Source organism: Coloeus monedula, assembly GCF_965178545.1.
Source record: "Coloeus monedula genome assembly, chromosome: 13".
Taxonomy (NCBI): Eukaryota; Metazoa; Chordata; class Aves; order Passeriformes; family Corvidae; genus Coloeus; species Coloeus monedula.
Window position 1 is genome coordinate 4,947,846 of NC_138793.1, and position 26,775 is coordinate 4,974,620.

The 26,775-nt window shown below is 39.2% G+C and overlaps 1 protein-coding gene across 7 annotated transcripts in view; it reads left to right on the top strand.

Moving 5' to 3' along the window:
* ANKRD27 (ankyrin repeat domain 27) overlaps positions 1 to 26,775 on the top strand; it is a 55,314-nt gene that overhangs the window by 17,480 nt on the left and 11,059 nt on the right. For 6 of the 7 annotated variants that reach the window (XM_082289911.1, XM_082289915.1, XM_082289916.1 and 3 more), the window contains exons 2-21: positions 4,916 to 5,046; positions 6,005 to 6,115; positions 6,740 to 6,896; positions 8,428 to 8,582; positions 8,883 to 8,942; positions 9,036 to 9,089; positions 9,176 to 9,241; positions 9,321 to 9,397; positions 9,762 to 9,883; positions 10,777 to 10,855; positions 11,662 to 11,794; positions 16,365 to 16,457; positions 17,260 to 17,387; positions 17,823 to 17,905; positions 18,661 to 18,776; positions 19,522 to 19,614; positions 19,985 to 20,182; positions 20,526 to 20,585; positions 20,697 to 20,816; positions 24,351 to 24,395. In XM_082289911.1, coding sequence (XP_082146037.1) covers positions 4,945 to 5,046; positions 6,005 to 6,115; positions 6,740 to 6,896; positions 8,428 to 8,582; positions 8,883 to 8,942; positions 9,036 to 9,089; positions 9,176 to 9,241; positions 9,321 to 9,397; positions 9,762 to 9,883; positions 10,777 to 10,855; positions 11,662 to 11,794; positions 16,365 to 16,457; positions 17,260 to 17,387; positions 17,823 to 17,905; positions 18,661 to 18,776; positions 19,522 to 19,614; positions 19,985 to 20,182; positions 20,526 to 20,585; positions 20,697 to 20,816; positions 24,351 to 24,395 — 2,052 coding nt within the window. In that variant the 5' untranslated portion in view covers positions 4,916 to 4,944. Of the gene's footprint in view, positions 1 to 4,915; positions 5,047 to 6,004; positions 6,116 to 6,739; positions 6,897 to 8,427; positions 8,583 to 8,882; positions 8,943 to 9,035; positions 9,090 to 9,175; positions 9,242 to 9,320; positions 9,398 to 9,761; positions 9,884 to 10,776; positions 10,856 to 11,661; positions 11,795 to 16,364; positions 16,458 to 17,259; positions 17,388 to 17,822; positions 17,906 to 18,660; positions 18,777 to 19,521; positions 19,615 to 19,984; positions 20,183 to 20,525; positions 20,586 to 20,696; positions 20,817 to 24,350; positions 24,396 to 26,775 lie in introns of those variants that run through there. The other variant, XM_082289917.1, reaches the window with a different exon arrangement.

Sequence of the window (26,775 nt, forward strand, 5' to 3'; positions counted from 1 at the left end):
CTATTTCTGTATTTACAGGCATGAAGCCATACACTGAAGTGATTCAATTTAAACCTTTTACATAACATTAGTACTCGAGTATTGCTTTACTGCTCAGCATGATAGAATTTAGTGAACTTCATAGCAAATATAGCTTTTGATAGTTTTAATGAGCATTCTGTTAAGCATTAGTCAGTTCTGGTAATGTATATAAGGCTTTGTGTATTTTCTGTTTTCTCAGTAAATCTAAAGCTGTCCAAGGTGCAACTAGAAAAGTAAGTCTGTGTCACCCCCAAGTTAAATTAGGTTGAAGCTGGATGTTGTGTTCTGCCAACAAACTCTTAATGGAGAATTCTGATGTGTTCCTGGAATTACAACAGTGCATTAGCCAGTGTTTTTCAGATGCATTTAACTTTTGGGGTGGAAAGAAATTGACTTAATCTCAAAAATGCCTGAGCTTTGGGGAGGCTTTAATGTACTCTCTTGAATATGTAGACTAAATTCCTTCGGTTTGCTTTTTTGTCGTTGTTGGTTTTGGTTTGGTTTTTTGTTTCGGATTTCTTGGTGTTGTTTGTTTGTTTGATTTTGATGACTTAAATTGTTTCTACATCCACACTTCTGTCTCGCTGGAGAATGCTGTGAGAGGTTGGAGGGCCAAGTGAATATAGTAACTAGACTGTCTTAGGTAATAAGTATTCTACCTGTTGTTTTTCATACCTGCATTTTAATCAGATATGATAGCTATCCCCTAATGAGACACTGAACAGCTGCAGGGGTAAGAGAGAAAAGGGAAGGAAATTGAGAGTTGTGATTTTCAAAACAGTACTAATGTGGCCAGTGGGGGTTGTTTCCTGCTGTGTAGGAACATGCATGAGGGGAGCAGTTCAGAGCTCCCATCTGCTCTGCTCAAGGAGGGTGACAAATACCATGTGAACTAGAAGTTTTACCTTCCTTCTTGGGGTAGAGCATGCCAATGGCACCTTAGGGGCATTACAGTAAGTGAAATGCCAGAATTCAATGTTTGAATGCAGTTTCTTTTCACTCCTTGCTGGAGCTCCAAGTGTGATTCAACCCTGTCAGTAGTTCTGTAGTAAAAGAATCTGTGGCTGCAACTAAATGTTTAAAAATAGTTATTTGTGGTGTGTAACTCATGAACCAGGAACTGAAGATGATAATTTCAAACTCTTCCTATGATGGTCCATCAGCAATGATTCTTACAGTACTCCAGCTGTTCATGTTTTTTTCACGTGCAGACAGTGATTTAAGAGGTCAGTCAGACAGCAAGCTTCGTGTAGTCAAGCTTTCTGTGGGAACTTCTCCTCACATAAATCTCTTCCACTTGTTTTGCCAGGGAATGAAGTGTTACTTTTAATTTCTTTCTAGACAAAGCTTATCAGTTGGTGGTGAGATACAGGTTTTTTGATGAGGAGGATTTATGGTATGTGTTCCCTTCCCCTCCTGTTATGGGAAGAAGTTTTTGGACTTGAAGATTTGTTAGGCTGAAAGGCTGGCAATAAAGCTGTGGGAGACATTTGTGCACTGCAGTTTTAGCACTGCAGTCTCATGCTTGGTTGCCTTCTTGTGTCACTGTGCTTTTTTTCTCTGACACAGTATGTGATGTGCTAACAGCTTCTCCATCACTGTCTTGGGGAGGATCACAGCAGTCTCATCTTCTGCTGCTTGGCCAGATACATGAATTCACCAAACTAAAGGCAGATGAAGACGCCTCAATGGGACAACTACATTAATGAAAGCTTGATATGGAAAGTGTCTGAAGAGACCATGTAATCCACCCTCACAGCTTCGTTATGTCCACTATCACCTCTAGTAAATGTTTGTCTGACGCATTCTTGGAGATTTACAATGTGAGAGACTTGACAGCTTTGCCAAGCCATGTGTTTATTTTCCCTTTTGAAAGGTATTTCTGATCTGTAACCTAAGCCTGTTTTCTTCAGTTAAGGCCTACTTAGATGTGGGAAAAATGCCCTTCACTGAAAGCTTGATCCACCTGTGGGGAAAAAAATCCTTACCTGCTTCATGCAGTTCCTTAATTATAAACATCACCACCTTCCATGGACTGGATTCTGCTTACAGGGCTCCTTTGCCTTCCTTACCTCAGGCTCTTCTCCAGTCAGTTCATCTCCTGTGATGAGGATGGGAACATCCAAAACCATCCAAAAAAAAAAGCACGTGGGATGCTAGTCTTGCTGCGGCAAACTATTTTGCAGGTTGCACATGTGTGTACATACAGCCCTGCTTGACTTATGCTAAATTGTATTTAGTTATATATACTAATTTGTCACTGAGTCATGTTTGGACTGCAAGCTGCAGTAATTAAGACTTACTTGGAATTGTGGCCTAGCCAGATGTTCAGCAGGCAGGATTTTTTGTAGCTAACTAGTCCTGTTCATAAAGGTGTGTCTCAGCCCTGCTGTTGTGCAGATGAACAATGAGACATCTGTGTTCCTGCAGCAGACCTGCCACAGGGCTTGTGCTGCCTCTTCTCCCTCCCCCAGCACTGGCTGAAGAAGAAGCCCACAGTTTGAACTTGGATAGCAGCTGCCTGCCAAAAAATCTTTATAGTAATCATGTGGTGGAATTACTGGTGAACATCCTGTTTACCCAGACACTGTGGTAGGACAGATCATGGATTATAGAATTCGTTGATCTGAGTTGGAAGGGACCTTAAAGCTCATCTCATTCCACCCCCCTCCCATGGGCAGGGACACCTTCCACTATCCCCCATTGTTCCAGGCCCTGTCCAGCCTGGCCTTGGATGCTTCCAGGGATGGGGCAGCCACAGCTTCTGTGGGCAACCTGTGCCAGGGCCTCACCACTGTCACATGGAACAATTTTGTCCTTACATTTAATCCAAATCCACCCTCTTCTAGTGGGAAGCCATTTCCCCTTGTTTGTTATTCCAGGCCCTTGTCCAAAGTCTCTCTCCAGCCTGTTTAGGTACTGGAAGGTGCAAGAAGGTCACCCTGGAGCCTTCCCTTCCCCCCTTAGCTCTCTCTGCCTGTCTCCAGAGCAGAGGGGCTCCAGCCCCTGGAGCATTTTTTTCCTTCTCCTCTGGACTTGCTGCAACAGCTCCATGTCCTTGTGCTGGGACCCCAGGCCTGGAGGGAGCTCTGCAGGAGGGATCTCACCTGAGTGGGGCAGAGGGACAGATTCCACTCCCTTGACCTGCTGCTCATGCAGGGGGATGAGCCCAAGGCATGGCTAACTTTCAAAGCTTCAGATGCAGGTTGCTGGCTCGTGTTGAGCTTGGATTAAGGTGGACTTTTTCTAGGTTTGCAGTCTTTAATTACTCAACTTGGTTTGTCTTCTGAAGTTGTCAATGAGCAAACATTTTCTTCCCCATTGTGCTAGTAAACTGCATAGCTGTGCTGATATGGGAGCACTGAGTAAGTAATCTTTCATAGAAGCTCTTGGTCTTATTGTATGCTTTGAAAATGTATGGACCATTTTGTCTGGAACTATGCAGGAAAACTGCTCGAGGCAGTTGCCTGCCACTGCCAGACTTCAGTGGTTCAGGCTGGGGTTGTCCAAGCTGTAACTGGTGATAACTTTATAGTGGAAATGACTTGTAGCTTTAACTGGTTGTGTTTGTGTTTAGCTCTCTAAGGGAACTCTGCTTGTGCCTGATTAGGAGGAGGGGCCAGAGCCCAGCTCAGTTACCAGGTTGTAGATCAGTTGACAGCATGGCTGAAACTCAAAGGCTCTCTGGAATCAATGGGAATTGGGTGTATGTTTTTCCACTCCTTTGAACTGCCATACAGTGAGCTCACACTGAACAAATAATGTGGTAGGAATAATTCTGCATTGGAGGAAACAGGGGGATACTGATTATGTAAAGGTGGTGTGCTCAAATTAAAGTCTCTAGCTGTGCTTACCCATTCTTAGTATATAGAGCTGAGATTGTATAAGGAAATTGTACAGCTTCTGTTGATTACTAAGGGAAGCTGCATGAGGGGAAAGATACAGCAAGCTTGTTATTTAAGCATTTGTATGCCTGTTAATCTCAATTCTTGTTAAAAAAAAGAAATTCTGAAGTTTTTCCAGGAAGGACCTGATAGGGTTTTTCCTGCCCTTGTGGCTAGGATATGTCATAGAGAATTGGAATTGAGGAAGCAAGCAGTCGAGAGTCTGGTATCTTAGGGATTATCTTTTCCAGGGCACTGTGACACCTAATGACAGCATTTCCAATGTTTACAGGTTGGAGTTTCACTTTCCAGTCTTTCTTTTGCTCTCTGTTTGGCCAAATGTTACTTACCAGCCTGACCTCAAATCACTGAGACTGTTTTCATGGGAGTAGAGATGACCACAAATGATGATAAATTTCATGGTGGCTTTTTAATTATGACATGGTTGTTCATCTATCCTTAGTGTACCTCTCTAACTTTCCCTGGAAAGCTGAGGATTGCCTTACACGAGGGTTTCTGTTACACTGTCTGGATGTCTCATTGATGTGTGTTAGTAATCCTTATACAGGGGAGTTTTAAGACTTACGTGGGCACAGTGCAACAGCATCAATGTCCTGTGGTGCAGTGGAATCTGCTGCAAAAAAGCTGTTGTCTCTTGGCTTGTTGTAGATCTCGGCAGCAGAAGTTCATTTGTATATCAAAGTGGTAATCTGATTTTAACTTCTCCTCTCCAGTAGTCACAGTTAGACTCCAACCCCTGGAAGGCCTAAGGAGACGTTGGGGATAACTGTGTGATTGGAAGTGTATAATCATGAAAATTATTCTGTCTGAATAACTTCTAAGTAACTGTAGTTAATAGTTAAGCAATGCCATCGGCTGCTTACATCAAGACCTGAAACGGCTTTTTCCTTGTGGACAAGGAGAATCAAACTGCCCCTAGCTATTCCCAAATACTATGTTTTAGCAGGTACCACATATAATACATCAACCATTCTCTGTATGTGTTTTAGAACATCTCCTTGGAACATCTGAAGTCCATATGGCTATGTATGATGAAGATATCTTGAAAAATCCTTTTTATTTGGCCATTCAGAAGCGACGTCCTGATCTATGCAGCAAAGTTGCAGAACTCCATGGTATTGTAAGTATAAAATAGTGTATTTAAAAGCTGCTTAGTAAATGGTAGCTATTTGAATTTAAATCATATGTATGCTAGGAAACATGTAAAGATTAGTTCAAGCCTACAAAACCTGGCAATGAAGCAGAACAATCTTTAGTTTAAGTTGCACATTATTTACTAATATGGCCCTCTTGATATATTGCAAGGTAGTAAAAAGTTATAGTTGGTATTGTTTCTAAGCTCTGCAGGAAGCTTATTTTCCTTTCTCTGAACTGAAGTTACGTATTCTCTCACAAGTTTATAACTTAAATGTGATTGACCTTTTGAAATGCCTGGTGGACAAGCAGTTACTCATTTGACAGCATTTTACATGGCAAAATAAAGCTAATAAACTGGCCTGGAATAAAAACTCCAGTCCTTTACATATACTGATCTGGGTATTTTCTAATTAATCTTCATTCACAATTAAGTGTGTAGAGACTCCATAAAACATGGAGGTTATTGTTACCTGATGATAAAATTTGTTTCTTTCTAATTAAGAATTTGTCCAAAATTGCTTATCTGTTGGTGTAAACCCAAGGAGTTTATCTTAGATTTTTTTTCTTTCTGATGGATTTTCATTTTAGTATGAAAATATACTTTGCTTTTTTATTAGCTGCTTAATTTTAAGTCATTTGTGTGACTGGTGCTAAGTAGCTAAAGATTTAATTTACTTCCCTTAGTGTTGTTTGCTTCAGTAGCATCTGTCAGCCTTTTTCAGATAAGTTACTAAATGAAATTTCTGGGTTAATTATTGAATTGTGTTTCTAGTGATAGCCTTTCCTTTTTATTTAAATAAAAGCACCTATAATTCCTATATGTTTGCTAGTAAATATTTATAAGCTTGATTTAATTGCTTGCCTCTAAAGGACAAAAGCTACTGATGTATAGCTGGCAATACATGGCATTTCTCTCTAAAGCCTGATTTAACTTTTTTTAGGTGCTAGTTCCATGCAAAGGAAGCCTTTCAAGCAACAGTCTTTCTACCTGCCAGTTTGAATCTTATGTTCTGAAGCCGCTGGAAGAAAATTTTCAAACCTTAAATGGAAAGGTATTTCTGTTTTGATATCTGAATGTAACTTGGGGACACTCCAGTGAGTGATTTGCTGCTGCTGACTGATCGTGTGAACTAATGGTTACAGAAGAGGCAGTGTTTTCATTTGTAATTTTGCAGTACAGTCTGAGAATTTGGACATACAGCTTGCACTCTAGATAGTTTGCAGGCTGCCATCTAGATCTTCCTATTCCAGTTGTCCTCACTGGAGTTGCTGGGAAAATAAAGCCAAGCATGAGAAATACAGACAAGGTGTGTGGTGTTTTTTCTAAAGCTGGGTTAAGTCCTGATCTGAAGTTGTTGGGTGTTTTTAATTTCCTTTTTACTAAAAGTGCTCTAAAATGTGCAAACAGATCTTGGTGATTGTCTGAAACCTCCTCTAGTAGGTTTGTAAAGGAAGTGGCTGTAAGCAAGGTTCAGCCAGCCACTGAAGACTGAAGGAGCCTGCGTTTCAGTGTCTCCACAGCATGAGAATGGAGATATTTTATGGTCTGGGGCTTTCTTGCCTTGCAAGTTTCTCTTCTCCCCCTGGGAAATATAACTACACAATGTAGAAGCCAAAGAGTAACTTTTTTTTTTGGGCAGAGTTTCACACTTGATCTGCTCTTCGTTTTGTTTCAGGAGATCTTCATACAAGGAAACCTCATCATTTTAGGAGCTGGTTTTAATTATCATCTCTCGGTACCTGTTCTCTTTGAGGAAACCTTTTACAATGAAAAAGAAGAAAGCTTTAGTATATTGTGCATAGCTCATCCATTGGAAAAAACAGAAGGCTCAAGTATGTATTGGTGCCAATTTGGTGGCTGCCTTTGCACAGTGAGCAAATTAGTGTTTGATGTGCTTAATAAATGTGTTCATTCTGGAAAGTGTTGGCTTGGTTAAAAGCCCCTGGCATTTATCAGCTTGCTGGGCCAGATGTTGGTGTGCTACTGAAGAGAAATATCGAGTTGCTGCCAGGCAAAACTGGTGCTGAGACTGGGGCATAAATCCTGCAGAATTAAGAATCATCTGTAGAATACTTACTCCAGCATGATTTTTCTTAGCAGTGCTCAATTTAGTGCTGACTGCTTAAAAAAGGGATTTAGTCTTAAATGTGACTATGTGTGTCTTGAAATGCAGGGTAGATGCACAAAAAACTGGAGAGGTAAATTCTTTCATGATCACTGTTGGGGGACAGAAGCTGTATGGCAGAGTTAGGTAGCAACCTCCTGGTGGTTGCCCAACTTATTAAGATGAATGTCTTAATTTTTGTCCTGTACTGGAAGTGCTCCTTAAGGCTGTAACACTATTTTCAAGACTATTGTCAATACTGTGAATGTTAACAGCATGTCCTTGTGAACTTGTATAACAATCTGTGTTTACTAATTAAGAAGAACAGAAGCTCCTTAAGAAGCTTAGAAGCTTCAGCTTTTTCTGAAATAAAAACGTTAGTCTTCCTAAATAAATAAGAATATTTGAAACAAGTGAATGCAAAGAGAAGTAGTACTAGGGTGGAGTGAAAGTAGTACTGTGAGGGAAGTATGGAAGTTTGTCTGGGAGAAAAAAAACCAACCTAGCTGCCATTCATATAGCCTTAAATTTTCTAAGTATTAATCTATATCTCAAAAATTATTCTTGTGATATTATTTATAGGCATTACTTAATATAGTTGTATTGCAGTCTTTCAGAAGTGAAGGAGTTTCTAATTTCAAAAGTAATTTAAAAAGAATGATATAAGCCTCTTACTAGTTGGTTGCCTTTGACTGCAAATGAAAGATTTGCCTAGAAAAAAATTTTGGAAAAGCAACATGAGCTCTAAGTGAAGGAGGGATTCAGTTGTCTTATTCAGAAGAAAAGTGGCTTTGGTTTAATGTTACATGAAGCAACTTTGCTCTCCAGTTCAGAGAAAGCATGTCTAAATAAAGAATAGGTTATGTAAAAATCCAAGATGGGATTTTTGCAGCTCACTTAAAGCAGCCTGACTTCCTGCATGGGCATTCAGTCAACACTGTAATGTGCTTTTCTTCTACTTTCAAGCTTGACTTACACAACTCATAAGCTGAGTGCGTGTGGTAGTAAATTATCCCAGTGTAAAAAACCATGTGAAATCTGTTTTAGCTATTCCAAATAAATACTTGACATAAAAAGCAGGGGAGCCTGCTCTAATGTGATGCATTAAATTCTCTTAATTAAAGGTAATGCTCTTGTTAAAGGTACAATAAGCTGAATTAATGTTTCAGTGCACACAAGCTGGCTGTATATGCAGGGAGAAAATGCATTTTACCATGCATATATATTAACTCTGTGTTAATTCTTGGCTTTTATTTTAGGTGAATCTGCAGCTTCATCAAACTCCTATTTGCTTAAAAACATTGAAGATGTTAGAGAGTTCTTGGGAAGGCACTGTGAGAGATTTGATAAATACATAGGATCTTTCTATAGAACAATTAAAGAACATGAAAGGAAAAGCCTCCGCCACTACATAGTCAGTATCTTCCTTCCTGATGTCTAATTTGCTAAATATAATTCACTTCACTGCTGCTATTATCTTTGTCTTAGTGAACTTTTCTGTGTCACAGTAGCCTAGAGTTGTGAAAGGGGAGGAGGGGGAAGTGGTAATTTGCATTTAAGAATTTCACTATCTGAACTGTTTAGTAAATGCAATAATTATTGCTAAAACTCTTACCATACTGAGCACTTTTGAGACAGGGAGGACTTTATTTAAGCTTTGTTCCTCCAAGTCCCATTAACCTGAATCTGACAGCTTTTGTCTTTTCTCTCCTAGGATTCTGTCAGTGCACTTTATACCAAATGTCTGCAGCATCTTTTGAGAGATTCACACTTGGTAAAGACTTACCCCCCTAGATACATAGTACAGTGTTACTTAAGCAATAAATTATCTGACTTTCTCTTGCTGTTTATGGCTTTGCTTTTCTAGAAGATGCTTGCAAAGCAAGAAGAGCAGATGAATCTGATCAAACAAGCAGTTGAAGTAAGCATCTGAAATGAAGGAAAATAATTAGCAAGCTGTTTTTAACTCTCCCTTTCATGCCTAAAATACTTTTTTTTTTTCTACAGATGTATATCCACCATGCTATTTATGATCTAGTCTTCAAATATGTGGGGACAATTGAGGCAAGTGAGGTAAGTTTCTTTAATTGCTACATACTAGTTATGTTCATCTAAATCATTTAAAAAAACCTGTTGCCTTTCTATTGATTAGGATGCTGATTTTAATAAAATCACGAGGAGCCTTCAAGACCTGCAGCAAAAGGACATTGGAGTGAAACCCGAGTTCAGGTGAGAGAGATGACTGTGGGCTCTTTGAAGAGTCATTGAGATCCTGTCTTAAGTGCCAGCAAAAAAGTGTCTTCCCTCAGGCACGAGCAAGATTTTTTTATACTTTGTTCATCTGAGATGGAAAATTAAAGCTTGGCAAGTGTCATATTGGGACAATCTGCATTGATGGTTGTCTCCTTTACTTTTATGTTTTTAAGCTTCCCTTTCCATCTTCAGCATACAGAAATGCAGGTTCACTTGGAGTAGAAGTGGGAATATTTTGGAACCATTCTTCAATTCAGCTCTGCCGAAGTTAAAACCTGGGCTTTGGACTTCCTGCAGAGGAACTCTGTATGCTAATAATTCATTTCTAATTATTTTGTAGTTTTAATATACCACGTGCAAAGCGAGAACTGGGTCAGTTGAACAAATGTACTTCCCCTCAACAGAAGCTACTTTGTCTGCGTAAAGTTGTACAAATTATTATGCAGTCTCCGAGCCAAAGAGGTCAGTAATTAATGAATTAATAGTTTTAAACTTAACCAGCACACACAAAGCACTTCAGTATATGAACAAGTGTTTGATAGCACTTAGGGATCAAACACAATTGATCTGGAGTCTCTAAGGTCTCTAAAGAGAGCAAAAGGGAAGCAAGGTATATGTGTCAATGCTGGTTCTTGTGAGGTGAGGTGGGGTGCTGGGTTAGCTTGTGTAGGTTTTAGCTTGAACATGTGGGAGGCTCTCATTTGCCAGGACACTGATGATGATCAATTTTAAACACTGAAGATTGCTGCTAGATCATTCTTGTGTATTAGTCCATGCTCTCTTTGATATCTTGAAATCGATACTCTTGAGATGCATCTTTTGCAAAATGCGGTGTTGGGTGGGGCCAAACAAATGTGCTGCAGTGGATTACAGCAGTGATTTTGTGGTATGAAAACACAATCCTCTTAACCTGACATTTACTTTATGGAGCTTGAAAAGAGAAGATGCTTCTAAAATGCAAATAGAGTAGCACAGTGAACTTATGCTTTCCCTACTTCATCTCTTCCTGTCTCTGAGAAGACTGCTGGGTTATGGAAAAGTATATCAACTTTGAGCATAGTCTTTGCCCTCAAGAAGTTTAGAAATCTCGAGCTAGTGCTCTGGCTCTTGCTGTGGGAAGAGAGGGATGCTAGTCAAATATTGCAGGCTGTACTGCACAAACTGCATCTGTGTTGGCTCCTGACAGCCTATTTCAGTGAGAGATTGAGAATGTTTGGAAGCCTGCCCTGGGCTCTCCATGCATTCTCTACTAGTAGAGCTGGCCCTTAGTCTTAGGAGGCAGAACTCCTTTTAGAGTTATTGCTCTTGATTTGAACCATAACATGACTAATACCAAATGTGAATTCTTTTTTCAGTTAACATGGAAACCATGTGTGCAGATGATCTTCTCTCTGTTTTGCTGTATTTGCTTGTAAAAACAGAAATCCCAAACTGGTACGTTAACTATTTTGGCTCTACAGAACTCCTTCTTACCATCTTGTGTAGTGGTGCTGTAGGGACAAATGTTTCTGAACATACAGTAATAACTTACTGAAAGTGTAAGAGGTCCTGTTGAAATGCAGAAAACATTTTCTAGGACAAATAGCAAAGATGTGTTATACGTGTAACTAAATTAAGGACCTATCAGGAATGTGTCTTTGATTCTCAGCCTAGGAAACATTTGTAGTGGGAGCCCATCTCTCTACCACATCTGCAAAGCCTTTGTAGAGTGATTCTCTGTGCAACCTTTATGCATTTCAAGATTTGGTGCGTGTCTTACAGAGAAACTAGCTGTGACTGTTTAATTACTTCCTGCTAGCCTATGCCTTTGTCTCCTCATTTTCAGTAAAATTCTGTCTAAACCTTCCAGCTGTACCTGAACTGATTCTCAGTGTTGGTATGATCTGTATCTCTGAGATCAGCATTTGGCCTTTAGCTTGTAACTATCACTGTGGTGCTTGAATGTTGCTTCACTCTGTTCAAAGATGTTAATCTCCAACTATTGTCCTTATCCTTCATATTCCTTCTATCCAGTTAATAACTTTTTATTAAGAATAATATTTAAGACTATTTAAGAGATAAGTAGAGTTCAAATCAGTCTACAAGCTCAGAACAGCCATATTGCTGGCCTAACAAGCTTTCTAGAAGCTTTTTCCCAACTCACACCTGTTGCCTGCCTGGATTGCCTAAGATGAGCTGCAATATGCCATGCCTAGTGTCTTATGTTTAGTGGTTCATGGCTTTAACTCTCTCTTTTTCAGGATGGCCAACTTGAGTTACATAAAGAACTTCAGGCTTTGCAGCTCAGTGAAGGATGAGTTGGGATACTGCTTAACCTCAATTGAGGCTGCAATAGAATACATCCGACAAGGCAACCTCTCTGACAGATCAACAGTAAGCTACTCTTAAACTCTGTCAAATGTCTGATAACTTGTAGTTCTGGGTACCATTGTGGGTGTAAGTCCAGCCAGAGGGTACAAATCACTAACGTAAGAATTCCCTTTTTTTGCTTAAAAACATGAATATGTTGAATTTACCCAAATGATTGTAATGAAGTTCTAGCTGTGTACCAATATTTGTTCTTCTGTACTTCTTGAGAAGTACTTAAATGTCAAGTTTGCCTCTTCATATGATTAGAGGAAAAATGACAGCACTGTTTTCTACAGATGAGTCTCTAGAATGTTTGGTATCTCCTGTTTGTACCCTACCATGGTTGTGAAAGCAGTGCAGTACTTGAGAGCAGGCATAGCTTAAATTTTTGTGTAATTCTAAAACACTGAGCTGTGCTAGCAGAAAGGAGATAGCAGTGTAATTTAGAATTATTCAGCAGATCTTCATACTCAAAGAATTCCACGTGTTTGCAGTGCAGGTTACAATGCTGCACTGAGTTGATGGCTTAGGGGGAGTGCAGGGTAATGATAAGATGGTGTTTGAAGGTCAAATTTAGCTCTTGGGATCTCTAATCTGGCAGGGGTAGGAAATTTGTGGATGCATGAGAGATTTGCTACTAGGCAGCTAGACCTGCTGTCAATCTGTTCACATCCCTGCAGGCTAGTCAAGGGTGATGCTGATGTGACTTTAGAAACTTCTATGATTTTAGAACTTTGTAGGTTATTTAGTCAAGGAATCCAGTCTTACCACTCCTGTAAAATTTTCTACTGTTGTAAAACTAGGTATTCCTGAGCCAATGTGGAAATCAAAAGGAGTGAACTTGGAACCAGAGTGAATTCAGTGTGTCACAGTCTGCCCAGCTGCAAAGCACTGGAATCTAACTGCAGGGGCCAGAATAATGGCTCAGTGTGCAGGGCTTGGGATGGGACAACCTGGGGCACAGTCTTAAAGAAGAAGCACTTTAAGTAACATTTTGACCTCTTGCTATTTTTGGTTTTGTTCTTTTCTGGGTTTTTTCCATGAACCTGTTGTGCAGGTCTGTCTTGTACACTCAAAAAAAAAATCAACCCAACACTCTTTCATATTTTGTGAGAGTGGTATTTCTGTAATGCTATATTGAATTATGTTCAAAAAAATAAAAGTGTTAGTTTAAAAGAATCAACCTGCTATATGATTTTGCTTTCTGCAGTCACTTGGCTGTCATTCACAATCAATATACTAAGAGCAAAGCTGGTGCTCTGAATGGAGAAACGACACCAAAGTAGAATTGTCTTCCACAACAATGCCAGCAAGCTATAAACAATGTACTGCTCTTAAATTTCTAGAATAAAGGCTGTTTCCTATTAAATGCCTGATCCTATCCCTCCCTCTAGCTAAGGATAGCAGTTTTTATACTGGGATTGCATTCAAGTGATCGTAACTGAAGTGCCACTGCCATTAAGGTACTTACATTTATTTCTTTGGGAGACACCTGTCTGGAAAGGTAACTATGTATTTGAGAAGTCTAAATGAGGTCTTTAGTGTTTGCACCACAAGAAGAGCAAGCTGTGTTTCTGCCTGTACTTCAGCTGGATCATCTCCAGGCATAGAAAACTTTCTAACTTCAGGGTGAATGTGCAACACAAAATCCTCTTGCATTGCCTTTCCTTGGAGTCAGCCTGGCTGGAAGGCAGCACAACCCTGAGGATGAAGTGAGTGACAACTTGCCCTCAACACAGCTTAAAAGGAAAGAGCCAAACCACGCTTTTCTCCAGTATAGGAGAAGGTGGCGTGCACGAAGAGAGAGACTCTAAGACAGGAATGGAAAAAGAATAGTGAGGAGGTGGAGGAGCGTTGCTCTCACTTCATACAGTTACCAGCTGAGATATTTCCTTTAATCTCCGGTAAAGGAGATTAGCTTTGAAGCAGCAGCAGCTGTCATCTTGCTGCCCTATGATTTCCTTCTCCAGATTGTGCTGGAAGGGGGTGTGGGATTGAAGTGAGCAGGAGCATGGCTGTGCCCTGGGGCTTCATTACAGCCCCTTATGTGGTTATGCTTGATTTTATAGCTGGCTTCAGATGGATCTTCTGGCAGCTGAGTAATGCTGCTGTCCAATCCATAATGAAACTAACTCCAGAAAGAAACTCAGCAGGGGGCTAATGTACCCTGTGGGATAATGGGCATGTTCTCACCCTTATGTCAGTAAGTGAATTGCACTTAGGATGTTCTTGCCAAATCCCTTCTCCCAGGGTCATGCAAGTCTTTGTGAGACACTTTGGTTGTGGGGAGGAGAGCAGGCTGTAAAGGACCAGAGAGTCAGTTCTGTTTTCTGGGAGTTGTCAACATTTAATTAGAGTTCCTGTTAATGAGTATTGGATGCTTGCTAATTCCTATGCACAGCTAATGTGTAGTAAGACTGTGTAGTTCAGGGGGTTCAAGTGAGGTATAAAACAGTAGGGAGTCAGAGCCAGCCATGAGGGAATAGGCAGCATTTTGTTTCATGTATGGAAAGAGCTGTAGGTGGGGAAATGATCCCTACTCCCCCTCCCCACCAAACACTTTATTAGTTTTAGTTTGTGTTCAGGACTTCCTCTCGTGGCTTCTGCCACCTGTATTTTCTCCAAGTCATCAGTTGTACTCTGTGAGAATGACTTGGGATAGATCATTACACAGGTACACTCTCATGGGTACAAATACTTCCTTTATCTACATAGAGTAGTATTAGATAAAAAGGTCATTCATGTTTGGGTGTGTATTTTTTAGGCAACATATGCTTAAAATACCTGAAAGTCCCACTCAAATTAGTCTCTCTTTAAAAGAAATATAAATTCTTGGGCTGCAAGTAAAGCTGGTACCAAGTGAGTTTTGACTTTGAAGGCCCAAACTTGCTTAATTCTTCAGCCATTATCTGATTCTTTTGTCATTCCATATTTCATTATTGGAGATATATGGTTTCACCTGGGCTCTTTATATTCTGATTTATATAATAAATATATAATGCTGCTACATTAGGGTTGCTGTATCATGTGACTCTCTTAAAATAATGATTCCACTTGGGGCACGCTTTTCCTGAAGACACACTGTGGAAGGAGCAGTACTAAAATTACAGTAGTTCTTGCTCATGGTTACTTAAATTCTCCACAGTGAAAGTATAATGTGTTCTGTGAGCACCCACACCAGAAATTCTGATTAGACATCAGAAACTTGTACCAGAAGTTAAGTTTTTGATCAAATATTTCTTAGGGAAGGTATTCCTGTTCATAGTGAAGAATTTATCCAAGGACACCAGTGTTATGCCTTGTAATCTGAAAAGATATGCTTGGGTATCCTTAGCTGAAGTACTTAGATCTGAAAAGATTGGTGAATATATGTTACCTTCATGTATCTAAATACAAACAACTTCCTGTGAAGTACAAAAAAAAGCCCTTCCATCTCTTCACAAATGTTTTTAATGACATTATTTTCTATACTCTTAAGGGTGTTTTTAGACAGCTTTATGAAAGGTATCTGTGTTGATTTTGAAACATGAATAGTTTAATTTCTAGAAACTGATCTTGTTTATTTGCAGTTCATGAGACCTTTAAACTTCATTCTAATTTACTAATGTTAGGAGTGGAATCAGACTGGTTTTGCTCATTTACATCTGGTCTTGACAGACTTTAATTGCAAAAGCCCTAGCCTAGATCCTAAACCATTGAAGTTTGCCTGATACATGGGTGGGTGTCTTAAATGCAGTGGTTTTCTGTTTTATGGAGGCTGAAATCTTCCCATTCCTAGAGAGCCATTATCCAACAACAGCATCACTGCCAACCATAAGCAGCTGTTGATCACAGCCAGGCATGTACAAAAGTTTCCATCTGCATTCCTAGAAAATGTTTTCCTTAGGTTGTTGCTTTATTTCATGGGAGGGTCATGCTGCCAGTTCAAAATCTAACTTCACTTAATAATTTTCACCTGGCTTTGGAGGCATTTATATTCTTTAGTGCATCCTGAAGTGTTATCTTCAGCTGTCTCAGAGAATAAGTACTGATGCAAGGGTTGCACTGCGTCTGCTTAGCTCAAACCAAGTAGGAAATACTTCACAAATGGATCTGCTGGAGAGCAATGCTTTGCCTGGTGCAACCTTTTATTTTTCAGCAAGCAGCAGAGAGTTCAGCATTCTTTGAGTCAGAGTTGTATCTGGGTCATCTTTTTTAGTAGCCACCAGTGGACATGTTTTATGTGAATTTGTCATAATTTCTCCTCTTGAAAAAGCTGTGTTGTACCTCTTGCAGTTCATGCTGTCTTTGATACATATTTTTTAGTCTTGCTGCATTGGTATAGCCATCATTTCATTATTGTTCAGTTAAATCACAGCAAATTTCAGTAAAGGAATATTATGGTGAACATCTACTTATTATTTCTGTGGGTGCCCAGTCTTTAATGTCTCAGAATCTGAAATGTGAAACTGATTCAGATTTCACAGGTGTCTGATAATTCATATATGGTAAGTACAGCATTTAATATTTTTAAAAGTTAATTCCACTGTTAAGGTACTGCACCTTTGCCTGTAAATGACTGTATAGATAATCAATCTATCTATTTCATTTTCAGGAATCTGAGAGTCTGTGTGACAAGCTGCTCTTAAGACAAAGGATGAACTTGTTGTCCCAGATGTCTGCTGCACCAATAGACTGCTTGTTTAAGGTTAATAACTTTTATGGCAGAATATGTATGTATTTGCATATTTCATGCTTATATTCCTCTCTTTCTGCAATTTTCTGGAATGCAATGGAGGGTTAATTACATTAGTACTGTGAAATGCGTTTTAGTAGATGCTAAAAATCTTGAATTGAGTACATTTCTGTGCCAAAGCCTTACTAACATAAGATAATCTTATGGATTTCAGCACACGTTATATGAAATATAGGAGCAAAGGAGGATGAAATGCTACTGCTGTTGGTATTGTGTGGCCCATTTAATGCACAGATGTGATATTACTATCTGGTTGTGTCTCACAGCTTTTAGTGCTTGAAATTGAAAGAGTTTTCTGAAATAATTTAAATGTGGTCACCTGACAGCTACTTCATATTATCTGTTAATCTCATACTGTCATTCTAAAAGAATTTTGCCTATACAAGGACACAAAGCAGAGCTTCTAATTATATGTGTTCACAGCTTATGGCTGGAGACTTAGTAATTTTATAGACATGTTTTTGCACAGAGGGAGCTCAATTTCATGATTGATTCTAAAGAGAACAATAGGAATTGTTTTAATTTTTTTATAGAAAGTGAAGTAAGCCAAGAACAGTTTCTTTTTAATACTGAATGCCCATTAAGGGGTTTTGTGCTGTGACATTGTTCATTTCTGCTTTCTAATGCTTGAATACGTCTTTCATAATGGGTTCCTTTCATTTTGTGCTTCAGTAAATTACTCTTAGGTTTTTTTTTCTTAAAAGGAGCCCTTTTATATTGGTTCCTCATTCTCTCTTCTCTTGTTTTTTTGTAGCATATTGCTTCAGGTGATCAGGAGGAAGTGGAGCGGCTGCTAAGTCAAGGTGACAGTGATAAGGACACTGTACAGAAAATGTGTCACCCACTCTGTTACTGTGACAAATGCGAGAAGCTGGTTTCTGGGTGAGCACTCTTCATCCCCATAACTACACAGGAAGCTGTCTAAAAGCCTTTATCTAAGATTTGCTAAAGAAAGTGTGCTGCTTTTGGTTATAGAGGGATTTGGTAGCACTTCAGGATGTAGTAGAGAGCATATATGTGCGTGGTTTGAAAAAACAGGAGAAATATTGGGAGACTACAGAATCCCTTGGAACCCACCAGTTCTGTGATGGAGGCTGTGTCCTTTGGTAAAAGTGGTGTTTCTTCTCTTGAATCAAATTTACAGAACCCACTTCTCTTAACAAAATGTAGAGTTCTGTATGGAATAATTCATGAACGTAAAAAGATAAGAAGTTCCAAAATCAGTTTTTTGTCATCCTTGGCAACTTATCCCTTTCCCTTCTCCTTCCCACCTCCACCTGGGTAACTGAGCTGCTTTCAACCCATTGTGTTTTAAAGGAAACTGAATGACCCTTCCATTATCACCCCCTTTTCCCGAGATGACCGGGGATACACCCCTCTTCATATAGCTGCTATTTGTGGTGAGTGGGCTAGCTTTCCTTCACTAGTGTTTCCTACTCCTTTTGCTTTTATGTCTTTATGTCAGCCTGTTTTCCACCTTTGTATTAAAGTCGGAATTTTGCATTAAGGTTTTTTTTTTTTTTTTTTTGCTTCTTTGCTATTGAAACTTTGTTTCTATCTGGGCACAGACTGAAGTTGTATATTCTTTAAAGCTCAGTTTCTTATGGCTGAGTTTTTCTTTGTTTGCTGGCTGTTTTCTTTTACCATAGTGGCCACCACAGCAGTGCTTTCTTCAGCTCTGAAAAAAGTAAAAATGTGTCATCAGAAACCAGTCTTGTTTTAAAGGACTGGCAGAGTGAGAAATGACTCTTTTCCTTCTCCTGCAGCTCGCTATGCATTGTAGGTTTGTAACATCTGTATTGTAATGTTCATTATGTAATTTATCTTCCTTTTATTAGAAGATGTATTATTTTCTTAGTGGGTGGTTTCTTATTTATAATTTCCTTTTTTGTTATTATATTGAGTCGAAATATTTTCTTTTGTTACTCATAGGATACAAGTACAGCTTGCTTTTAGCTGGAGGTTCATTTATGGGGCTTGACCTTGAATAATCTGCAGCAAAAATCCCAAATATCAAGGCAGTGAATATGCAGTACATGGAAACAAAGTATGCAGAGATGTAGGGTATCTTGATTTATAGTCACTGTTTGAATTTGAAAAGTAGCAATGTTCCTGTGCAAAGTTTATTCCTTTCTCTGAATGCTTGTTTTCCAAGGTCAGACTTCATTAGTGGATTTACTCGTAGCCAAAGGAGCCATTGTCAATGCTACAGATTACCACGGTTCAACTCCCCTTCACCTCGCCTGTCAGAAGGGATACCAAAATGTTACAGTAAGCACAACATCTAACCTAAATAATAAATACATGGCTCTTACTAAGCTCTTCTACTGTTACTGTCATTTAGATCTTCTGAGAAGCTTTTACTAGAACTGTGTAAGCTGTCAGAATGGATGATCTTTCATCACTGTAGTTTTCAAGACATTTTATTTTTTCTTATACTGCAAGGTTTCCAGCCATTGGTAATAACCAGCTGGCAGCTATGCATGCCTAATAGTTCATCCACTTTATTAACACAAATGTCCAATACATAATACAAATGGAGAGCATCTCTGCTCTTGCTTGAGACAGAAAAACCATTGCAGTCATTGGACTGAGTTAAATGCTTCACCCTGTGTTTAGGATAGACTGTGTAACTATAGTAATTATTGTCTACTTGAAATTAGTATATGTGAAGTTCTTCAATTAGCATTGTTGAAATTAATCTGCGTCTTCACTTGCATAGGCTCTTGAAATGCAAGGCAGATGATGTAGTGAGTATATTGCAGTGTTTGCTGCAGTAGAGGATTCATTTTTTTCAATTAAAATTCTGAATATTTAAGAAGAGACTTTTTGGTTCGCAGGGTAGGGCATAAACAGTTCTGCAGTGCCGAGAGGGTGGTGTCTAAAACAGGAAGCAGAGCTAGTGCCTCATGAAGTGCTTCATCATGCCAGAACCCTAAAGGAATCTGCAGAGCAATAATTGTTTGTACATTAATTTTTTAGTTACTTAAATGTCTACTTTTGTTTTTCTTTTAAGCTGCTCTTATTGCACTACAAGGCAAGTACTGATGTTCAGGACAATAATGGAAATACTCCACTTCATTTAGCCTGCACTTATGGTCATGAGGATGTAAGTAATTGTTTTGTAACAAACCAAATGGGCATTCTAATGGAATGGAATTAAACTGATGCAAATTTGCACTAAACTTACATATTTTAAAAAGTAAATAAAAATATTTGAAGGCTAAATTGTTTAATGCTCTAAATTAGGAATTTATTTGGTAATTCATAGCAATTTTTAATGTGAGTTCACATTAAAGATAGTGCTTTGCAAATGTAGTTATTTAACTCTTTATTTAATGACACTGAATCACTAAAGCATGCTCTTTAGGTAATGGGTTACATGAGCAGCAATAAAAACAAACCTTTTAGGATTGTGCCTGTTGTCTGAACTGAGACACACCACTATAATTTATTGATAGCTTTCCTTTTCTTTCCAGTGTGTCAAGGCTTTAGTGTACTATGATGTGCATTCCTGCAGACTGGATATAGGCAATGAGAAGGGGGACACCCCTCTGCACATCGCTGCTCGCTGGGGTTATCAAGGGATCATTGAAGTGCTCTTGCAAAATGGCGCAAACCCAGAAATTCAAAACCGGATGAAAGAAACTTCCCTACAGTGTGCATTAAATTCCAAGGTATTCCTCTTTATCTTCCAGCCTGTTTTCTTTGTGATGCAACACCACAGAGATGTAGATGTTCACTGCTAATAGGGTTTCACTACTAAAGAGAACATATGTTTCACTCTGAGGAAGAAGGGTCACATTTTAACTCCAGCAACGGGAATACACTCTGTGGGATAGAACATGAACTTGTAAATGGGTACTTTAATCTGCTCACTCATAATCTGTTACTAATTATTAGGTTGGCAGCTAATTTGTGTGGAGTTATATTGATTCTCTTTAAGTAAGTTGATTCTCTTTACGTTCATTGATTCTCTTTAAGTGAGTTACATTGCTTCTCTTTAATATTTTTATGCAGATTTTGTCGTTGATGGAATTAAACTACCTAACGTTTGAAAGAGGACAGAGTGCTTCTGAGGTAACAGCCCATGCGAGTTTCGTGCCTATGCTTAACCTCCTTAATTTGATATTTAACCTTTTCTGGTTTTTTGCTTGACTGATTTTCATATGTTTTTTTTCCAATTGTAAGTCACCTCTTAGGTCTCCTCAGCACTCAACAGAAACTTTCAGCAGAGGATCATCTGTCTCAAGCCTGTCATCAGCATCAACTGATATAAGGCAGGAAGAAGTAAAAAACAGTTACAAAGAGGTAAGACTGAGGTATAAGTTTTGACAGTAAGCAAAGTGAAGGAAGCTAGAAGAGTGATATTTTGCCACAGTGTTTTAAACTGCTTCTTCAGGAATAGCCTTCTGTCTTACTTGGAAAATGATAGCTGCTGTCCTCAGGGGCTTGTCATCTCAGTACCTGAGCACTTATTTTTGTATGGTATCCACTGCTCTGTTGGTTATTTCTGGGGAAAAATTGATACCATCTCTGAAGTAGTTGTTCATATTTATTGAAGTTAACTATGTAATTTGAGAATTTGTTGAAGTTTAAAAAACTATAATGGCAGTCAGTGCCCCAAGGACCTGGCTGTCCTGTCCAGGAATTAAATGCCATTGTTAGCTTACAAAATCTATCAGGAAAAAGACACTAGTGCAGGCATGCTGGCAAACAACAAACTGGAATGTTAAGACAAGCTTTCAAAATAGGCAAATCAATAGGAATCAAATTTCTAACAAATGAAGAGGTACAGAGCATATATTAAATATCTTGCATGTATGTGTTTGCTGATTTTGCTGTGTCCACACCAGATGACATCCTCTGAATTTTTTCATGTGGAACCTCAGATCCATACTTTGTTACCCTTCCTAAGATTGCTGTATCACCATTCATTCTGATGCTTCTCTTTATTTTTCCTAGTCTGTCTGTTCATTTTTTTTCCCAAATTGACCTCCTAAGTATGTTTGTTTCTCTCAATATCACCACTACATTAAAATTCTTTCTTTTCCTGCTATTAAAAGGTTTTTCTCTTGCCAAAAGTTTCAATTTCCTAAAAGTACTGAAGAAACACAAAGATGTACATTTCGACTGGACAATATGAGTTCACACTTGAGTTGTTCTATGAGAGGCTCAGTCTAGGGCTGTACCTCCCTGTTTGTACAGAGTCAAGCATTCTAAATAAGTTCTCCTCGTAGACTGAGGATTTATTTTTCCTTCAAGAAACAGATTTATCACACCCAAGTGCTAAGACACTAGTTCAAGCCAGGGAAAAAGATTTCAAACTGCTTACACCTTAGGTCCCTGGGGTTAATGACCACCTCTGTAATCCAGCTTTCGTTCATTTCTGTTTGCCAAGTTTCACCTGGGCTCCCTGCTCAAAGAGGCAAGAGCCTGATCCTGAGAGAACTCCGTGAAGGGAATGCCACTGGAAGGAATGGAAAACTGATATGGTCAGTTCTCCTGATTTCAAGGTTTGCACCTTGGATTAAGGGGATCCAGTCAGACATTTGTAATCAATACTGAATTAAACTCTTAAATGAGCCACTCATATTGGCTTGTTTATTATGACTTAGAAAGGAGAGAGTGAAAGAACCAGTACTGTAAATTTGGGACTTCCTCTGTTGGAACTAAAATCTCCATGCACAATTTCTGTTCAGCTGCTGAAAAACTGGCCATGTGGGTGAATTGTAGTAGATTTGTTTCTCCTATTTATTTTAAAGGAAGGTTCTGTTCCATGAAAGAGTGAGAAAACAAACTGGAAAGATGGGGAAATGCATGTAGCAGGCATTTTGCCCTAAGTACTCTTAATAAATTATCTATAAGCTGCATAACAGATGTTGTACCACTGCTGGGGCCTGAGGCAGTTTTTAGTACTGTAAGGAACTTGTTATTTTTGGAAAGAAATTATCAGAGCTTGCTATTACTGTTGGGCATCTTGTATGGCATAAGACTGACTCCTGAAAAATTATTAAGACATTTACATTCTCCAGTGACATTATCCTTTATGATTAGGGGAAGTTCAGGGGAGCCATAGACCTCCCTAGTGTATATAGTCCATTTTAGTTGTATATGCAGAGAGATTGGGATTCAGCTCCCCCAGCTTCTGGAAGGCAGTTTTCTTCACTTTAAACATCTATTTCCCCTCCTTAGTCAGTGAAGGGAAATTAACTCCAGAGAGGAGTTCAACTCAGACATGCTTAGTTTGACCTGTGTTGCACTCAGGTGTTACTTGTTGACTGCATTCTGTCCTGTAGTTACCAGGGAGGGAGTTTAAATGCCTGGCTTAGATTTAGACAGCTGACTTTTAGACATTCAAGGTTGGGGAAGAAAAAAAAAATCAAAGAATCCTGGATTCTGCCCAGAGTGACCAGTGCATGACTTCAAAGACTTTCATCCTGTGTTAGAAAGGTAGTAATAAAACAAAACTTAGCAGCTTTTCTAAGAGAAGATAAAAATGGAGAGGTTTAATCTGCCCTCTGATCTTTCAGCTGTTTGTGTCCTGTTCTTCATCTAAAGTCATGAAGGAAGAGATCAGAGCAATAAAACACAAACTTCAGTCTCATTCTTCCTTGTTTGCCTTGCCGAACACCACTGTCACACTCAGCAAGGTGGTCATTTCTAGAAAAAGACTGAAACGTGACTGTAGCTGTCACTCCATGACATCTCCAACTTGCAAGATGTTCCTTACTATTGAAACAAGGGTGTTTACACAGCAGCATCTTCAGTGATTCTGGCACAGTGCTGGAATAATTTGCTATAATGCTGAAACAGACTTTCCTAAAGCTTATTAAATGACTCTTCAGCACTCTGTAGAGGCCAGGTGAGTCGTTAGAGGACTGATGGGCTCCCCCTGCCCTTTTGCTGGCACCTTTCCCATTCCTATCAGGTTGGATCTTGACTCCTTCATGTGAGAGTAGAGAATTAGAGGAGAGGTGAGGAGACAAGTTACTCTCCTCCTCCTGTTTTCACAAGCAATCTGAGGGCTCAGGGGAATGGCACCAGTGTTCTGCAGAGCACCTTCCACCTTTTCTTGCCTCACGTGTCTCTTTTCCCCCTGCAGAGCTTGTGAACAGGAGAGCACCTTCACCCAGCAGGGGAGCCCAGGCATTACCTGGCTTGACCTTACACTTAACTGGGCTAATGCTGGTGCTTTTCCTAATGCATACCTTTGATATGTTTATCTTTCCAGATTTTCAGTAAGAAAACAAATTTCATACTTACAATCAAATTAGATTTGTAAATGTTTGGGTTTTAGCATAGGAATAAATCAGCAATCCGCAGATGTAAAGGGAACAATTGGAAAGCATCTTTTCCATCTTAAACTGATGTTTCTCAAATAGCTCAATAAAACCTGCCATCCTTTGTGCTCCTGGTAGCATAGAGTAGCTCAGCAAAAGTCCAAACAGTATTAGTGTTTATTAGGGTAGAAATTTGCCTTGAGTAGGGATTTTTAATGTTAGGTTCACACAGACATGCACAGGGCAGCTGCTGCTGGAGCAGTATAATAATATATATCAGCTTACATGGCTTTGTTTATGGGTGGGCCACATATCCTCAATTTAGATAAGTACTGTTTAACCAAGCAAGTCAGAGATCATCAAATGGCCACAGGCCTTGTACAGCTTTTCTATTTCATAAAGGAGGAAGGTTTTTCCTTTAAAACTGTGTCAATGAATATGAAATGGGCCAGCAGTAATCCTACTGCATGAGCTTAGGAGGTTAGCAAAGGACACAGGATATTCTGTGTTCTGCTTAATACTGATACTAACAAAGCAAATAAATTATTTTCTTCATACATAGGTGGAAAAACTCCTGAGAGCAGTTGCTGATGGAGATTTGGAAATGGTGAGTGTTAACGTGGCTGTTGAATATTATTGAATTCCATTTTATCTCATTCAAGTTGAGGAAATTATTTGTAAATAATACCAAGTAGAAAATGCTTTGGGTAATAATCTCACATAAAGAGGAAATTTAGGTGACACTAGTCAGCACAGAGATGTTATTTGTGGGGCACACAGCAATATGTAGTTTGGATTTCACTTCAAATAGATGGTGGCTATAATAATAACAGTTTCAGAGGTGAGGTTCTGTAATTTGTGATACCACCTGTCTTGACTACTTTTATTTATTATTGCCTTTAGTCCTTAAGAAATAAGATGCTTCCAATGTCATTTCACTGAAAAATTGAAGATGACACAGGAATCTTTAGAAGTTTTTACTTTTGGAAATGCGTATAAGGCTGTAGATTTCTTGATTGTCTTGTAGTTCACAGAACAAAATCATAAAGCTGTGTGAGAATGCAGGTTTCCTCTGCTGGGTGCATGTTCTGAAAAACTTGTTTGGGTTTGGTTTGTACCAGGAATTAAAATGCCAATGAAGCATCACACAGTCGTCAAAAATAGAAACCCCATGTCACAAAATACGTGCTGGGTTAATACTGTTTCTCTCATGTTCTATTCCACTGAGATGGTAGAAATAATTTATCAGCTGATAGAGCAAAGAACTGTTCAGTCATTGAGTACATATCATTATCTTAGTTTACAGTGTGACTTAATAGAAGTGATTATTTCTATGCCAGCCCTTAAGTCATTTCAAGAACCATTGACATGTACAGTAGTGATATTTGCCATCTTCTTGGCCAGTGGTAAATGTGCATGCATTACAGTTAACTTTTCACCCACTTTGTGAAAATCTAAACTTCATCAAGAAAATTAAATATTGTGATATAACTTGCTGGAAAATTAGCATCTAGCACTGCTCAATAGATACCAGCAATGAAAAGCCTATACAAATCCAGCCTGTGCATTCAGATGACAGAATCACCTTATCTTTTGTGGCTTTACTTTCCTGATTACTGAAGTTCATGTAAAGCTGTTCATAAAAAGAGAATTGTCCAACTGGATGACAGAGGTTACAGATTGCATGCCTATTAAAAAGCCATTTAATAATTCTGACCTTTTTCTGACAGCCTGAGGTCTGTCTCCATAGGAACAGCCACAGCAACCAGGTCATTAGGGCTGCTGTAGATTTTTGCTGTGACAGCCAACTGAGCTTTGCAAGAGGAGGCTTTAAAAAAGTGCCGTGAAACTGGAAGATTTAAAAAAAAAATAAATAAACATTATGATGTGATTGGCATTGTCTCAGTGTAGCTACTGGATTTGCTGCTCTCCTTGTGCTCAGCATGTCCAGTGGAAAGGACATGTGCAAATCCACCACAAAACAAAGCAAATCTCTTGTCTGAAATAAGTGTTGTGGAGCAGCTGAAAGGTTGGCATGAGGGTACACAGACACAGAATGCTCGGCTGAGTGTTCCAAAGTAACTCAGCAGTGTAAAGAACCTTTCAGGTGATAAATTACCTGGCAAATGAGACTGTGGATAATCTCCTGAGGTGGTTCAATATGTGTCTATTTGAAAGCACAGTGAATATTTTGACAAAAAAAAAAAACCTTTAAACCAAGAAAAATGTCTACTGCACTGTTATTAAAAAGAGGTACGCACAGGAGTAGTGTGTTCAGGTTTTTGGGAGACACTGGTATCAGTATGTTGGGAGCTGTGCATTGAATAATGAGAGCAGCAGTACTGGGCTGTCACAGGAGGAGGAGGAGGAAGTCGATTGTGAGAGTCTTGGTGAGTCTGCAGGGAAAGGGGGAAGTGCAGTGACAGTTCTGCTGATTTTAGACATGTACAAATGTAGCAAGTAGTAAAGCTTTGCTGAGCTGGCCTTCCATAAACAGGCAGGCTTGAGAGAAAATTTCCTTTACTCCTGAGAACAACGTGGAATTTGCAGGGAAAGCATTACTGTCTGTGAAAAACATCCCTTTTCAGTCTCAATTATGTTCTCATTCAGAGTCAGGGGGCCCTTACTGGCTGTCCTAGGATTTGTTGTAGCTGCATGTGTTTAAGCGGATGGAACGTGAATGTGGTGTTTTCCCAGAGCTCAGTGATGAGCAGCAGAACCTGTGACAAGTGTGAGAGTAAACAGAGTGGGAGGAACCTCTCAGACATCCCACTGTCCCCATTCCCTTGGACTAGCAGCTGTAGAGCTCTTGGCTTGGTCCAGTAGTAATGGAGAGTTAATACAGTCACTGCTAATTCTAAGATGTCTTTAGTGAACTGTAGATTAATGAATTTCAAGATAAAAATGTATTTCTTAAAACCCTTTTTTTTTTAGTTACACAAAATGTAATGTAAAATTTACGTGCCCTAAGCATCGCTGTTTGCAGG